At 38.6% G+C, this 15,301-nt stretch overlaps 1 protein-coding gene across 2 annotated transcripts in view; it reads left to right on the top strand.

The window, feature by feature from the left end:
• ARHGAP10 (Rho GTPase activating protein 10) overlaps positions 1-15,301 on the top strand; it is a 367,040-nt gene that overhangs the window by 218,997 nt on the left and 132,742 nt on the right. Inside the window, exons 14-15 of one of the 2 annotated variants that reach the window (XM_049905919.1) lie at positions 4,004-4,078; positions 10,996-11,083. In XM_049905919.1, coding sequence (XP_049761876.1) covers positions 4,004-4,078; positions 10,996-11,083 — 163 coding nt within the window. The remainder of the gene's footprint in view (positions 1-4,003; positions 4,079-10,995; positions 11,084-15,301) is intronic. The other variant, XM_049905921.1, reaches the window with a different exon arrangement.

The following is a 15,301-nucleotide window of genomic DNA, read 5'->3' as shown; positions in this document are numbered from 1 at the left end:
TTCGCCAGTGCCTTCAGTGCAGCTTGGACTTCTTCCTTCAGTGCCATTTGTTCTTGATCATATGCTACCTCCTGAAATGGTTGAATGTTGTCCAGTTCTTTTTGGTATAGTGACTGTGTGTATTTATTCCATCTTTTTTTTTTTTTTTTTTATTGTACTTTAGATGAAGATTTGCAGAACAAACTAGTTTCTCATTAAACAGTTAGTACACATATAGTTTTATGACATTGGTTAAAAATACTATGACATTTCAGCAGTCTCCATTCTTGACCTTGGGTTTCCTATTACCATCTTTCCTGTCCCCTCCTGCCTTCTAGTTCTTGGCCCTGGGCTGTTGAGCCTCTTTAGTCTCATTTTGTTTTATGGGCCTGTCTAACCTTTGGCTGAAGGGTGAACCTTGAGAGTGACCCCTTCACTGAGCCAAAAGGGTGTCCAGGGACCATACTCTCAGGGCTTCTCCAGTCCCCATCAGGCCAGTAAGTCTGGTCTTTTTTTGTGAGTTAGAATTTTGTTCTACATTTTTCTCCAGCTCTGTCCAGGACCCTCTATTGAGATCCCTGTCAGAACAGTCAGTGGTGGTAGCCAGGCACCATCTAGCTGTAGTGGACTCAGGCTGGTAGAGGCTGTGGTAGATGTGGTCCTTTAGTCCTTTGGACTAATCTTTCATTTGCATGTTTAGTTTTCTTCATTCTTCCTTGCTCCCAAAGGGGTGAGACAAGTGAAGCATCTTAGATATTCCATCTTCTTTAGATGCTTCCTGTGTCATTCAATATTTTGCCCACAGAATCCTTCAGTATTGCAACTCCAGGCATGAATTTTTTTCTTCAGTTCTTTCAGTTTGAGAAATGCCAAGCATGTTCTTCCCTTTTGGTTTTTTAACTCCAGGTCTTTGAACATTTCATTGTAATATTTTACTTTGTCTTCTCAAGCCACCCTTTCAAATCTGTTCAGCTCTTTTACTTTATCACTTCTTCCATTTGCTTTAGCTACTCTACATTCAAGAGCAAATTTTAGAGTCTCTTCTGACATCCATTTTGGTCTTTTCTTTCTTTCCTGTCGTTTTAATGATTTTTTGCTTTCTTCAGGTGTGATGTCCTGGATGTCATTCCACAACTTATCTGGTCTCCTGTCACTCGTGTTCTGTGTACCATATCTGTTCTTGACATGGTCTCTAAATTCAGGTGGGATATACTGAAGGGATAGTCTTGTCAGTCAGTTTGTCATACTGTGGTGTCTTGATGCTGGGACATAAGTCACTGGTATTTCAAATACCAACAGGTCACTCATGGTGGGCAAATTTTAGGAGAGCTTTTAGACAAAGGTAGACTAGGAAGAAGGACCTGGCGATCTGCTTCTAAAAAAAAAATTAGCCCTTGAAACCCTATGAAAAGCAGTGGAACATTTTCTGATATGGTGCTAGATGGTGAACCCCTCAGTTTCACAGGTACTTGAAATACGACTGGGGAAGAGCTGCCTTCTTAAAGTAGAGTTGACCTTAATGATGTGGATGGAGTAAAGCTTTCATCCCGTCTTTTCATTTGCTGCTGTGGCATGACTCAAAAATGAGAAGAAACAGGCTGTAAATATCCATTAATAATTGGAACATGGAATGTACGAAGTATGAATCTAGGAAAATTGGAAGTCATTAGAAATGAAACAAAATGCATAAGGATCAGTATTCTAGGCTGAAATGGGCTGGTATTGGCCATTTTAAATCAGTCAGTCACATACTCTACTATGTGGGAATGACAGATTGAAGGGGAATGGTGTTACATTCATTGTCAAAAAGAATATCTCAAGATCTGTCCTGAAGTACAAAGCTGTCAGTGATAGGGTAATATCCATATGCCTAGAAGGAAGACCAATTAATTTGACTGTTACTCAAATTTAACACCAACCACTAAGGCCAAAGATGAAGAACTGAAGATTTTCACCAACTTCTGCAGTCTGAAATTGATCAAACATGAAATCACATTGCATTGATAATTACTGGTGATTGGAATACAAAAGTTGGAAACAAAGAAAAAGGATCAGTAGTTGGAAAATATGGCCCTGGTGATAGAAATGACATCGGAGATTGCATAATAGAATTTTGCAAGACCAACGACTCATTCTTTGCAAATACCTTTTTTCAACAACATAAATGGTGACTATACATGTGGACCTGGCCAAATGGAATAAACAGAAATGGACCTGGCCAAATGGAATAAACAGAAATCAATTCGACTACATCTCTGGAAAGAGACAATGGAGAAGCTTAATATCATCAGTTAGAACAAGGCCAATAGGCGGCTGCAGAACAGACTATCAATTGCTCATATGCAAATTCAAGTTGAAAAAAATTAAAATGAGAGCCCAAATACGACCTTCGTGTATGTAGTATGTTACAATTTATAGAACACGTGTTGGTATCACTTCATTTTCTTTCATCATGACATAGGGTATAAAGCGTTGCCCTTGATTTCAGAAGAAGCATCCAGACTCAGAGGGTTCAGGCCTTGTCCCAGGTCTCAGCTAATGAGTGCCTGAGCTGTGACAGCATCTGTCTGTTATTCTTTTCATCATGCCATGCAGGGAGGTGAAGAGAAAATAACCCCTTTGGGCAAATTCCGTGGGCTCTTTTTGGTTGTTGTTGTTTTGTTTTGGAAACTTTGGGAACCAGAGCTATCATCTCCTTGTCAGCTAGTTGTGTTCTTGTTAGCTTTAACATGCCTCGTGCAGAAAATAAACACGCAGTGAGAAAGCTGCAACCTTTCCGAGGAGTAAAGGTAATAAGTCATCATTTTCCAAAGTCATTATGAGAAAATTCAAGCGTAAAAAAAAGAAAAACCAGAGAGTGGTACAATGAACTCTCATGTTTTACTACCCAGATTCAACAGTGATCACGGTATTGTCACTTTTGCTTCATCTGTCCCATCCACCCTCATAAAGCATATTTAACATAGCTTACTTTCACCCCTGCATTTTTCAGTATGCAACTTTAAAAAATATGGACATTTTCTTACATGATCTTCACGTTACAATGTTTTTTGATTGTCTCAAGAATTTTTTTTTTTTTTTTTACTTACAATTGGTTTATTCAAATCAGAATCCAAACAAGGCCCCTTGTTCAAAATACTAAGCTATGTTTGATGGTAAGTTTTCTCCACCCGTGCTTTTATTTCTTATCTGTCTTGCTCAGAGGTCCCTGGGTAGTGCAAATGGTTGTCTGCTAACCTAAAGTTTGACAGTTCAAACTCAACCAGCATCACTGCAGAAGAAAGGCCTGGCAATTTTCTTCCATAAAGATTACAACTAAGAAAACCCCACAGAGCAGTTTTGCTCTGTAACACATGGGGCCGCGTGAGTGGGAATCAGCCTGATGGCATTGGGGTACCGTACTCACGGACACATTGTTTTAGGTCTGTTCAGAGAGATGTGGCAGTGATTTGGTTCATTTGGGTGGAGAGTTTGCAGTGATTCTGATTTGAATTTTCAAAGCTCCTCACTAGACAGGGCATGTGACCGCTCTTGAAAAGAAATAGAATTTTGCCTTAGCTTTGGCCGGATTTCCATGATCTTCAAGAATCAGCTGAACAGTGATTTCTTTCCATGTACTAATCATTACCATATTATTTTTAAAAGGCTGAAACTTTTTAAGAAAAATGTCAACAGCAAGTAAATGTAGTAAACATGTACATTTTTATGAATCTTTACAAATTGCGTTGGTATGCGTTTCAGGGTATCCAGGAGTACCCCTTAACTTGCTAATGGCATTAACGTTAATGCATATGACTTTTTGTCCACGCGCAACATTCTTTTACGATATTATTTTCCATCCGCAACTCAGGAACACGGAGCTGCTAAAACAAGTTGGTAAACACTAGCTTTTGTCAAACATCATTTTTATAGTCAACAGGAACGCCACTAATGTGAGCTAGCAAGGATTCTGAATGTGACTGTTTGATGACAGCTTTTAAAATACAAGTCTTGTATCTTCCTAACATTTTGTCTCTTCCAATAGGTATAAATGACCAAGGATTGTACAGAGTTGTGGGGGTGAGTTCAAAGGTCCAGAGACTTCTGAGTATGTTGATGGGTATGCCTCTTTTCTAATCATTTTTCCGTGCGTTATTTGTTTGTGTGCATTGACTTGACAGCTGAATACCCCATAGTAATGTACAGCATACTCGTGAATTCATTCTTTTCTCCCGCTGCTTGAATCAATTTTCTTTTAAGAAGAGGCGGTTGACTCAGAGAAAGATTAGTGTATGCATCAGCACTGATTATCCACTATTTCTTCACTTACTAAGAAATGAAAGGAAAAAAAATGCTGCTCATAGGGGAACATCTTCTCTTGCTTCCTTCTCCCAGGAAAGCAACAGCCAGGCGCCTGAGATTTGTGTGGCATCCAAATTAACCGTCCAGAGCCCTGACACTACACTTGGTTGGACAAGACCAGTGGGACTCACTCATTTTTATGGAGCTTCCCAAACTGTCATTTGACAGAAAGGGTCTGCTTCTCAGGGATTCATTGGTATTCAGAGTGGCTTGTTTGTAGTTTGCACCAGGCTCTTCTCCAGAACCATGCATGCTCCATCTGTGCTGATAACACAGTGTTCTTTGGCAGGGCCGACTATAGGAAGCCAGAAAGTGAATTCATTTTATTGCCCCAGACATTGTGCGAATGACAGAGCGCTTTTACATTACACACTGCTGTCAGTTCGGTGCTACCTGTAAGGCGCTCCACTTCCCTCTCCACTCCCCCACTGCAGAGCAGGCTGCCTCTTGAGGAGTGATGACGACTCATCAGGCTGGCGAGCCTGTATGTCACACCAGTCTGTCATTATGACCTTGTTAAATATTAATTTATTTGATATCTCACTTTAATTAATCAATATTAACAATGCCCTCAGGTGTACTGTCAGTGCATTTAAACCTGTCTACCTCTGAAATCATTGCAGTAAAGACTCATTTTTAGGACGCATGAATCCAGATGAATAAAATAACTGATGTGTTACAGATAGGATCAGTTGTTTGGCTGTATTTGAATTAAAGATTTAATAAGCAACAACCTTTTTTTAGCTTTCTAACCACAGAAAAAAATTACCCGTCATCAGTTGGAGAGCCTTATTAGAGTACGTTTGCTTTCCTGAGCTGTTTTCATTTTCTTCCTCTCTGCTTTAACTTGGGCGTGCAGTTTTGGCAGTCAGATTTTCCTTTTTACCATCAGTGGGCTCCAAGTTAAACAGACTCAGGTTGCCAGTGGTTCAGTAGCAGCTGGAAGAGTTTAATGGGACTACAGCATCTGCTTTTACTTAATTTTAAAATTAGAAACACTTCTCTCATTTCCAGTATGGTGTTATAATCATTAGAATTAGAAGACTCTGCTGGTATCAGACCCAGAGATTTGGGCCAAAAGGTACACTTTGGCATTAAATTGATCATAAGGATTCTGGCATAATCTTTATCCTCTTCTTGCTCATATTCAAGAAAAGTTCGAACAAGGGTGTCTCTGTGGTCACCCTGAAGTATTAAGCTGTCTCAAAATTTGTTCTGAATCTCATAAAGTCCAACTTGCTCTGTTTTCCTGAACTCAGTTGGTGGTTTCCTTTGCTCATGGGAAGTGTCCCGAGATAGTCCTTAACTTGCAAGGTGTTTTCAAATATCTAAACCCTCAAAAATTCATGACCTGGAAAACTGTTTTGCTTTTCATGAGCACAAGGGTGACATGGCCTAATTCAAGATGCTGGCAAGGGAAATGCTATCATTTTCAGTAATATTATCCTATAAACAGAGGAAGTTAGAGAATTGACGCAAGGGAAAGATACTGAATTGTTATTTCCTCATTAAGTAATTCATTTAAAAGGGCTACATAATATAAATTCTTAAAATTCTTAAAATCTGGAGTTAGTCCCTAGTATGAATTTAGCATGGTAAGTCATACACTGGCAATTTTTATTAGCATTAATACAATTTTCTTGTTACTATATCAACACAAACCTTAACCCTTAATAAAATAGATTTATTTACTGTTTCCTAGTCAATTTAAGATTTGCTTCAAATATTCCTTTTCTTTCATCCCGTTTAAGTGTTTGAATTAAAATAATGTCTGCCTCTTCTAAAAAATGGATTTTAGAATTTCTAAATAGTCATGAATACACTTGCCCATGGATGTTCTTTCTCTCCATTTTTTCCCACCTTCCTGTGTTGTTTTAAGGTTGTATATCTTAAGGAGAAAAAAGGTTGGGTGGGTCTGCCAAAACTTTAACATTGCTTATTTAAACCAGTTGTGTAATTTTGTTTTTCCCTAAATAAATTAGTTCTGATAATCTTGCCAACTTATGGTATATCCGTCTCGACGGCATTGGGTTTATATATATATATATCCATTGCTGTTGAGTCGATCCCGATTCATAGTGACCCTATAGGACAGTGCAGAACTGCCCCGTAGGGTTTCCAGGGAGCTGCTTATAGATTTGAACTGCTGACCTTTTGGTTAGCAGCCTGAGCTTTTAACCACTGCACCACCAGGACTCCAGTTTGTGGTACTCGGCAGTTAATTTTTAAAATTATTACTCATTGTATGTTTATTTCAAATTTCGATTTTCCCAAAGCATGTTTTGTTTATAATGCATTTTTTCCTCTGTAGAAATGATAACTAATATAATTTGTGAGTCTCTGAGAAAAAGTCCCAAGACATTTTATCTTTCTTGATGAGAACTACTGTTTACTTTTTACTTAGTTCTCTTTCTTTAATTGCCTTTGCTTTTTTTTTTTTAAGTTCTCTTCAATTCTTAAAAACTACTTAACTTACTTTGGTATTGTTTTTTGTTATTACTGCTAATTTTATAGAAAATGTTTTTATGTTGTTTGCTTTAAATGTTTTAAGTGTTATTTAAATACTCATATATGTAAAAAGCATGTAATGATTTCTAAGAAAGGGGGATGCTTAATCTCTTGAATATTTTCTTCCCTTGTCTTTTTTTTTTTTAATTGTGATTTAGATGAAAGTTTACAGAGCAAACAATTTCTCATTAAACGATTAATACACATGTTGTTTTGTGACATTGGTTGTCAACCCCACAATATGTCAACACTACCCTTTTCAACCTTGGGTTCCCGATTACTATCTTTCCTGTGCCCTCCTGCCTTCTTGTCCTTGCCTTTGGGCTCGTATGCCCATTTAGTCCCTTTTTGTTTTATGGGCTTGTTTAATCTTGAGCTGAAGGGCAAACCTCAGGAGTGACTTCAGTACTGAGTTAAAAAGGAGTCTGGGGCCATACTCTCAGGGTTTCTTCAGTCTCTGTCAGATCAGTAAGTCTGAGTTAGAATTTTGTTCTACATTTTTCTCCAGCTCTGTCCAGGACCCTCTATTGCGATCCCTGTCACAAAAGTCAGTGGTGGTAGCTGGGCTCCACCTAGTTGTGCTGGACTCAGTCTGGTGGAGGCTGTAGTACTTGTGATTTAGACTAATCTTTCCCTTGTATCTTTGGTTTTCTCATTCTCCTTTGTTCCAGTTCACTTGTCTTCTTTTTGGTGTATTTTTCCTCTTCACACTTAAGATGAAAATAGAGAAAAATGTTTGTTTTTGTTCTTTCATTATTTTCCTCCTTCCCCCCAAATCAAGCTGAAATAGTAATGGCAGCTGACCATAGAAAATTCTCTAAGTAGAGAAGTCAGTTATACTCATCCAGTTCAGGTAAGGTGTGGGCAGCAGCTTTCCTCCATTGTGTTAAGCTGCTTCTCTTCTGAGTGGCCCTCCTCCTTGGGAGCAGAACGTAGCAGCAGTCTGCTCAATTTTTTTTTTTTTTAAAGTTCAGCAGCCTCCTAGCCCTTCTTTCCTTGGGCCAAATCTTCTTAAATTCTTCAAAGAAAATGCCCAATGTGAGCAATTGCCTTTCTTTCATTTATAGATCATTTTCCTTTCCTTCCTCTTTGCTGTCTCTAACAGAGGGCACACACAGTCTGGTAAGGCAGTTTTTTAATAGAAACTTGGAGCAGTTGGAGAAGGCAGGGAGAAGTGTCAGATCAAGTTCTTTGGTTGAGTCATGGTTTTTTAGTAAATGGGGTGAGAATGTCAAAGACTAATTGCAGTCGTTATGGCAGACTAGAACTGATAGGAGCCAAAATTGTCATTCTTTCTTCTTTTGTTTAGAATGAAAATATCAGAGTTGGGGGGGAAATCGTGAGAAAATATTGTAGTAGCTTACATGGCCTGGTGAATTAGGCCATTATTTCTAAATCTAATTTGCAGAAAGGGCTAGATGGTTTTATCTATCTATCTTTCTATCTGTCTGTCTGCCTATCCACTTATCTGCCTATCTGTCTGCCTACCTGTCTATCTATCTGCCTATCTGCCTCTATCTAATTTTAGACATAACCCACTAAACCCACTGCTGTCATATTTTAGACATACAGCCATAGAAAACAAGAAATAACAAACAATTCAGAAGCATTTCATTTAAAAATATTACCCCGTTTAGTTTTATTTGTAGGACAGTTTTGTCACATAGATGGGAGAAAAAATAAACTACCCTAACTAAGTCGGTGTAGGGTGGGATGCTAGCAGCTCCATAAAAAAGTGCTTTGCATTAGGTTAAGAGAAAATTGACAATTTTTAAAAAAAGAGCCACTGATTAGAACCATGAAACATTTATCCAAATAAAAAACCAATTATCTAAGTCCGTGCATGTTAGTTTAGATTTTTAACTAATCCATGAGGTGTTTGTTGTCCCTTTCTAAGAAAGGAAGTAAAATTTCTATCTCATTTATGATGGAACATATATCCTGAATGAACAACCCCAAGTCTGAATCCCAAAGAAGTTAGTAACAAATTCTGCCTAGTCCCAGTACATTATAAAGGACTGCTAGGGATGATTGAGTTATTTGAAAACAGTGAAAATTTAATAGGGGATTAAAACATAGACACCATGTAGTCATTTGCATCTGATGTGACAGCTGCTTTTTATTCCATGAAGTCAGAAGCATGACTTATTTTTCCATAGAGAGAATATGGTTCTCAAAATACAGAATGATGATTTGGTAGAAAGCTGAAAATAAAAGATTTCCTTTTAGAAATCCCCTTGGATTTTAAAGTGGTGATTTGCTGGTAGCAAGTTGATTGAAAATGTTATCTGATTTGTATTTTAAAATGAGATTTAAATAATTGATTTAATGAGAGAGAGAATATTCAGTTATAGAAGTAATTGGTTGGCAAAGCCTTTAGAACAGAATTATTTAGTCCTAGTTATGAAGGATTGCACGTTTAATCAGGGTACTTAATTTGATTTTTTGAATGTATCTATGACTTGTCTGACAAGCTCGGTAACAAATGAGTCCTGAACTGTAGGAACTGATCAAAATGTAATCAGTGTCAATTGCCATTGTTGCAGTTTATTGCACATTGCTGTCAGTTGCTGTAATCAGGAAATGTTGAAGTGCTTTAAAAGGTCTCCAGACTTTTGAGTAATTGACTTTGTATGTATGATGTTACGGCTGTAGAATAACCATCACTTCCTGTTTTCCTTTATTTTCAAAGAGTTTGAGAACAGCATTCCGTTGTCATCTGTCCTTCTTCACACCCAAACCTAAAACTTTTAAGTGGCGTGCGTGACTTACTGTCGTGGTCTCATTTGACAACTTTTTCTTTTTAGTGCGTTTGAAAAGAAAATACTGAAAAGATGTTTCCTTTTCTGTACAGAGAAATTGACCACAAGAGGGAAAATACCGGAGCAGCTTGTGTTTTTGGTCTTAGTTGAAGTGTCATTCTGGAGTGAGGGAGAAATAAAGTCTCTTTCATGAATCTCTTGTTTTCTCATTTGCATGATAAGACTGTAGAAAACCAGGCTTGTTTTTATTGATCATTTGGTATCTGTCTTAGTTTCATAGAGCTACGATAATAGAAATACCCCAAATGAGTGACTTCAAAGAACAGAAATTAATTTTCTTGCAGTTCTAGAGACTAAAAGTCCAAATCAGGGTCTCAGCTGTGTCAGTTCCTTCTTTGTAGGTCGTCCTTGGCATTTCCTTGGTTCCTTGGTGTGTCTGTGTCTAATCTGTTTCTCTTTGTAACTCAGAAGCAATTAGATTTAAAACCCACCCTACTCAGATATTAATTAACATAACAAAGAAAACTGTATTTCCAAACAAGGTTATATCTACACATATTCTTATTCCTGTTGCCCTCCAGTGGATTCTACTCATAGCAATCCTATAGTACAGACTAGAACTGCCCCATAGGGCTTCCAAGTAGTGCCTGGTGCATTCAAACCACCAACCTTTTGGTTAGCAGCTGTAGCTTTTAACCAGTACACCACCAGGGTTGCATTCTGATAACCATTTTATTGTTAATTGTGTTGCCCACATTTCCCCTGTCATAACACAGGGTGGTTGCGATAACACCACCTCAAACAAGTTAGATGCACACATACAGTGAAAATGCCACATGCTCTGTGTCATGACTATTGACTGTATACCTTTAGTAGTAATAATAACACCCATAATAATGATGATGATGATAATTAATAATAATAACAGCAGGTATACATGAATTGGAGTCCTGATAGTGCACTGGTTAACAGCTTGGCTGCTATTCAAAAGGCTGGCAGTTCGAATCCACCAGCCACTTCTCGGAAACCCTATGGGGTAGTTCTGCTCTATCTTATAGGGCTGCTTTGAGTCGGAATTGGCAATGGGTTTGATTTTTGGTTTTGGGTACATGAATTGCAGCTGTGGACGTTGAAATGCTGAACCATGTTCAGTTTCCCCCTGGCTTCCAGCTCAATGTTTGTTCTTTTGCTCTAATCTCTACTACAGATTTTCTGAAGTACTAGAAATGTCTAATAATAGCACATGGTTTATAGTAGTATGAGAAATTATATGTAATGTTTTTGTAGGAAACCATAGGATTGTTTGTGCTTTGGCTATTTAAAAATGGGAGCTTTGTGAGCCAGTCAAGAGAGCCTTTGAATGTTCAAGGTTTTAAGTATTTTTTCATTCTTGCTTGCTCACTAGATGTAAAAACATGCAATGAGGTGGACCTGGAGAATTCCGTTGACTGGGAAGTGAAGACGATAACAAGTGCCCTAAAACAGTATTTGAGGTAAGCCATCTCTCAGTAACAGAAGAAAAGAGTAGACCATTTAGATATCTAGCATAATATAGATGCTGACTCTGAACTTAAATATCAATGTTTAAATTAAACCCTATAAAAAGAAGAAAAGTTATGAGGTGCCTAATAGTGTCCCTGAAAGTAAGGTAACTAATGGTGAACATTAATTTTTAGGTAAATTGCAAAAGACCTTAGATGATTTTGAAATTGACTTGGGTCTTGAAATTGGTGTCTATTATATACATGATTTTCAGAAATTAAACATTATGAAATGCTGAGAAAAAAGGATGTTCATTGAATTCCGTACAGTATTTTACTAAGTTTTAGGATAAAAAGGAAGATTTTTTAGCTTAAGTTTAAACTGCTTGAATGCAGAGCCTTATGATGATAATTCATCAAGTGCAAAGCTATTTGAAAAGAAGTACACTTAAAGAGCTTTGAAGATAAACTTAAGTTTTGCATTCATTACAGAAAATATCTAGGACTGGAATTAGAAAAGATTCAACATTTTTATGAGTCATCATCCTTTATTAAAAATAAATGAAGGTATTAATGAGAAACAGCTTGGGGTTAGATGAAGAATAAGTACGTAGAGAGTAAAAATTAAAATGAGTAAAAGAATGAAAAAAAAATCATGACTGTGTTTTAAGTCTGTTTTAATTCATACAGGCCATCCCCCTCTGCAACACACACAGGCATTTATTTGATAAACTTAGGTCATTTTGTAAAAGAAAATTTTCTACATTTTAGAGAGGCTGATGGTATCCTCATGGTGCCATTTAACATGCTTCCCTAGCCTGTAAACGAATCATGTTTTCTCTAACTATTAGATCTATAGATTTTATTAGACCCAGGTTAAGTTTTTTTGTTGTCATTGTTATTGTTTTTCAAGAATATGTCATAGTGGTGCTGTATTTTTCCTGTTGTATCACATCAGGAGGCCTGTGCTCTCTGGTTTCCCATGTTTAATGACACTAAAATTTATCAGTGGGTTCAGGTCTGTATTACCTATTTTAGAGTACTTAATTTAAGTCAAGTGTTTTGTTTTTTTTTTTTAATTTTTGTTGTGCCTTAAGTGAAAGTTTACAAATCAAGTCAGTCTCTCATACAAAAATTTATATGTGCCTTGCTTCATACTCCTAGTTGCTCTCCCCCTAATGAGACAGCACACTTCATCCCTCCACTCTCTATTTTCGTGCACATTCGGTCAGCTTCTGACTCCCTCTGCCCACTCATCTCCCCTCCAGACAGGAGCTGCCCACATAGTCTCACGTGTCTACTTGATCCAAGAAGCTCAGTCTTCACAGTACCATTTTCTATCCCATTGTCCAGTCCAATCCCTCTCTGAAGAGTTGGCTTTGGGAATGGTTCCTGTCTTGGGCTAACAGAAGATCTGGGGACCACGGTCTCTGGGGTCCTTCTAGTCTTTTTATGAGAATTTGGGGTCTGCATCCCAGTGCTCTCCTGCTCCCTCAGGGGTTCTCTGTTGTGTTCCCTGTCAGGGCAGTCATCAGTTGTACCTGGGCACCATCTTGTTCTTCTGGTCTCAGGCTGATGTAGTCTCAGTTTATGTGGCCCTTTCTGTCTCTTGGGCTCATAATTATCTTATAGTTTTGGTGTTCTTTATTCTCTTTTGGCCCAGGTGGGTTGAGACCATTTGATGCCTTAGATGGCCACTTGCTAGCATTTAAGACCCTAGATGCCACTCTCCAAAGTGGTGTGCAGAATGTTTTCTTAATAGATTTTTATTATGCCAATTGACTTAGATGTCCTCTGAAAGCATTTTCCCCAAACCCCCGCCCCTGCTACACTGGCCTTCAAAGCAATCCCTTTATTCAGGAAACTTCTTTGCTTTTGGTTTAGTCCAGTTGAAGCAGAGTGTTTTAAGTCACTGTTTTTAATTTCTTCTTACACAGCTATTAAGTAAACTATTGTTATCCCCGGTCAACAAAGGGGTGAAATTAAGGTTCAATCCATGCACTTATATCTAGATTGCCACTGATAGTGACTAACTGGTTTAGATGAGGATTGTGGTAAAAATGAATCTTGGTAGCCACCACCCTGGGTTTAGAATGTAAGCTTTCTGAGGCTAGGCATCTTATGTGTCTTGTTCATTGCTGTATCCCCAGCATCTAGAACTGTGGCTGTTGCTAAAATATTAGAGCAGTAGTTCTCAACTGGGGATGATTTTGTCTGCCTAAGGGATATTTGACAATATCTGGAGACATTTTTGGCTGTTATGATGGGGCGTGGGGGAAGGAGGTAGACGCCACTGGTATCTAACTTGTAGATGTCAGGGATAGACTGCTAAACATCCTGTAGTGCCGGGATAGCACACCCCCTCCCAGAGGAAGACATGGGTGAGGCGTTCACTGGAGGTAGCTGTAAACGCATTTTATCGTTGTTGTTAGTTGCTGTCAAGTCAGTTCGGACTCGTGGCGACCCCGTGTGTGCACAGTAGAATTGTGCTCCGTAGGCTTTTCAATGCTGTGACCTTTTCGAAGCAGATCGCCAGGCCTTTCTTCCGAGGTGGCTCTGAGTAGGCTTGAAACTCCAACTTTTTGGTTAGTACTCCACCTCTTAACCATTTGTGCCGTGCAGGGACTCCTTTAGCCCATTTCACTGGTTGGTAAACTCATGCCTAGTACGGTTAAAGGGGTTGACCAGCGTCACTCAGCTATGGCTAGAAAACTAAGTAAAAATCTAGGTTTTTTGTAGTAAAATCCCTGCTTTATTTCTGCTCTACCTAGTCCTTTCCTTTTTCCTTGTAGGAAGAATTAGTTTGATAAACTAGGTGATCTTTTCCTTCAGGTACATACAGTATCTTTTCGGTTGTTGATACTCTCTGAAGCTCTCATTCCTGTTCTTTTTTTTTTTTCTGCCTTTTTCTCTCATTACATTGCTTCACCCTATTGAATTCTACTTATAAGCAAACATTGCCTACAGAACAACAGTATGAGATGGAATTATTACATAACTTTACTACTAACAGGAGCCCTGGTGGCACAGTGGTTAAGAGCTACAGCTACTAACCAAAAGGTCGGCAGTTCGAATCCACCAATAGTCCTTGGAAACCCTATGGGGCAGTTATACTCTGTCCTATAGGGTTGCAATGAGTTGAATTCGACTCGATGACAATGGGTTTGGTTTTTTTACATATTCTGCCTGAATGTAATAAAGTAATTACAAGATGGCACATGTCTTGGGAAATTTGAAAGTTACACTGCTGTTCTTTACCGTTACATTATTTTTAGCACCTAAAATGCATTAATTAGCATTTAATTGACACGTTTTCTGGTGATCCACCAAATGGGAGAAAACTGAGTTTTTATTTACCATCATTTTGGCTCCATAGGCCTTGCCCAAGCAAGTGTATTTCTTTCAGCACAGGAGGTAACACAGCATGGTGGCCTCTGTAGCCAGCTTGCCTGGATTGGAATCCCAGCTCTTCCACTTCCAGCATGATGCAGAGCTCTTTCTCACCATTGCCTGGGTTGGGATCCCAGCTCTTCCACTTCTAGCATGATGCAGAGTTGCTTCTCACCAGTAAAGCCCTTGCCCTTGCCCTTGAACTCTTCTCACAGCAAATAACTCAGCCACATCATTGGAGGGAAATATCCAAATCTTCAAACCCCAAAAAACCAAACTCATTGCTGTTGAGTTGCTTTTCTTTCATAGTGGCCATATGAGACAGAGTACAACTGCTCCGTATGGTTTCCCAGGCTGTAATCTTCACAGACTACGATTCGTCTGTCACTTTGTCATACAGTGGTGGCTTGCGTGTTCCTGTGATGTTGGAACCTATGCAACTGATATTTCAAATACCAGCAGGGTCACCCATGGTAAACAGGTTTCAGGGGAGCTTCAAGACTGAGACAGACTAGGAAGAAGGAACAGTTGATATATTTTTTAAAAAATTGGCCAGTAGAAACTTTATGAATAGCAGTGGAACATTGACTGATATAGTGCCAAAAGATGAGCCCCTCAGGATGGAAGGCACTCAAAATACAACTGGGGAAGAGCTGCCTCCTCAAAGGAGAGTCAACTTCAGAGACATGGATGGAGTCAAGCTTTCAGGACCTTCATTTGCTGATGTGGTGTGACTGAAAATAAGAAGAAACAGCTGCAAATATCCGTTAATAATCGAAAGGTGAAATGTATGAAGTAAGGTAATGAAAGTTGTCTAAAATGAAATGAAACACTTGAAGA

The sequence above is a fragment of the Elephas maximus genome, chromosome 13 (genome assembly GCF_024166365.1).
Source record: "Elephas maximus indicus isolate mEleMax1 chromosome 13, mEleMax1 primary haplotype, whole genome shotgun sequence".
Taxonomy (NCBI): Eukaryota; Metazoa; Chordata; class Mammalia; order Proboscidea; family Elephantidae; genus Elephas; species Elephas maximus.
This window is presented reverse-complemented; position numbering and strand designations above follow the sequence as displayed.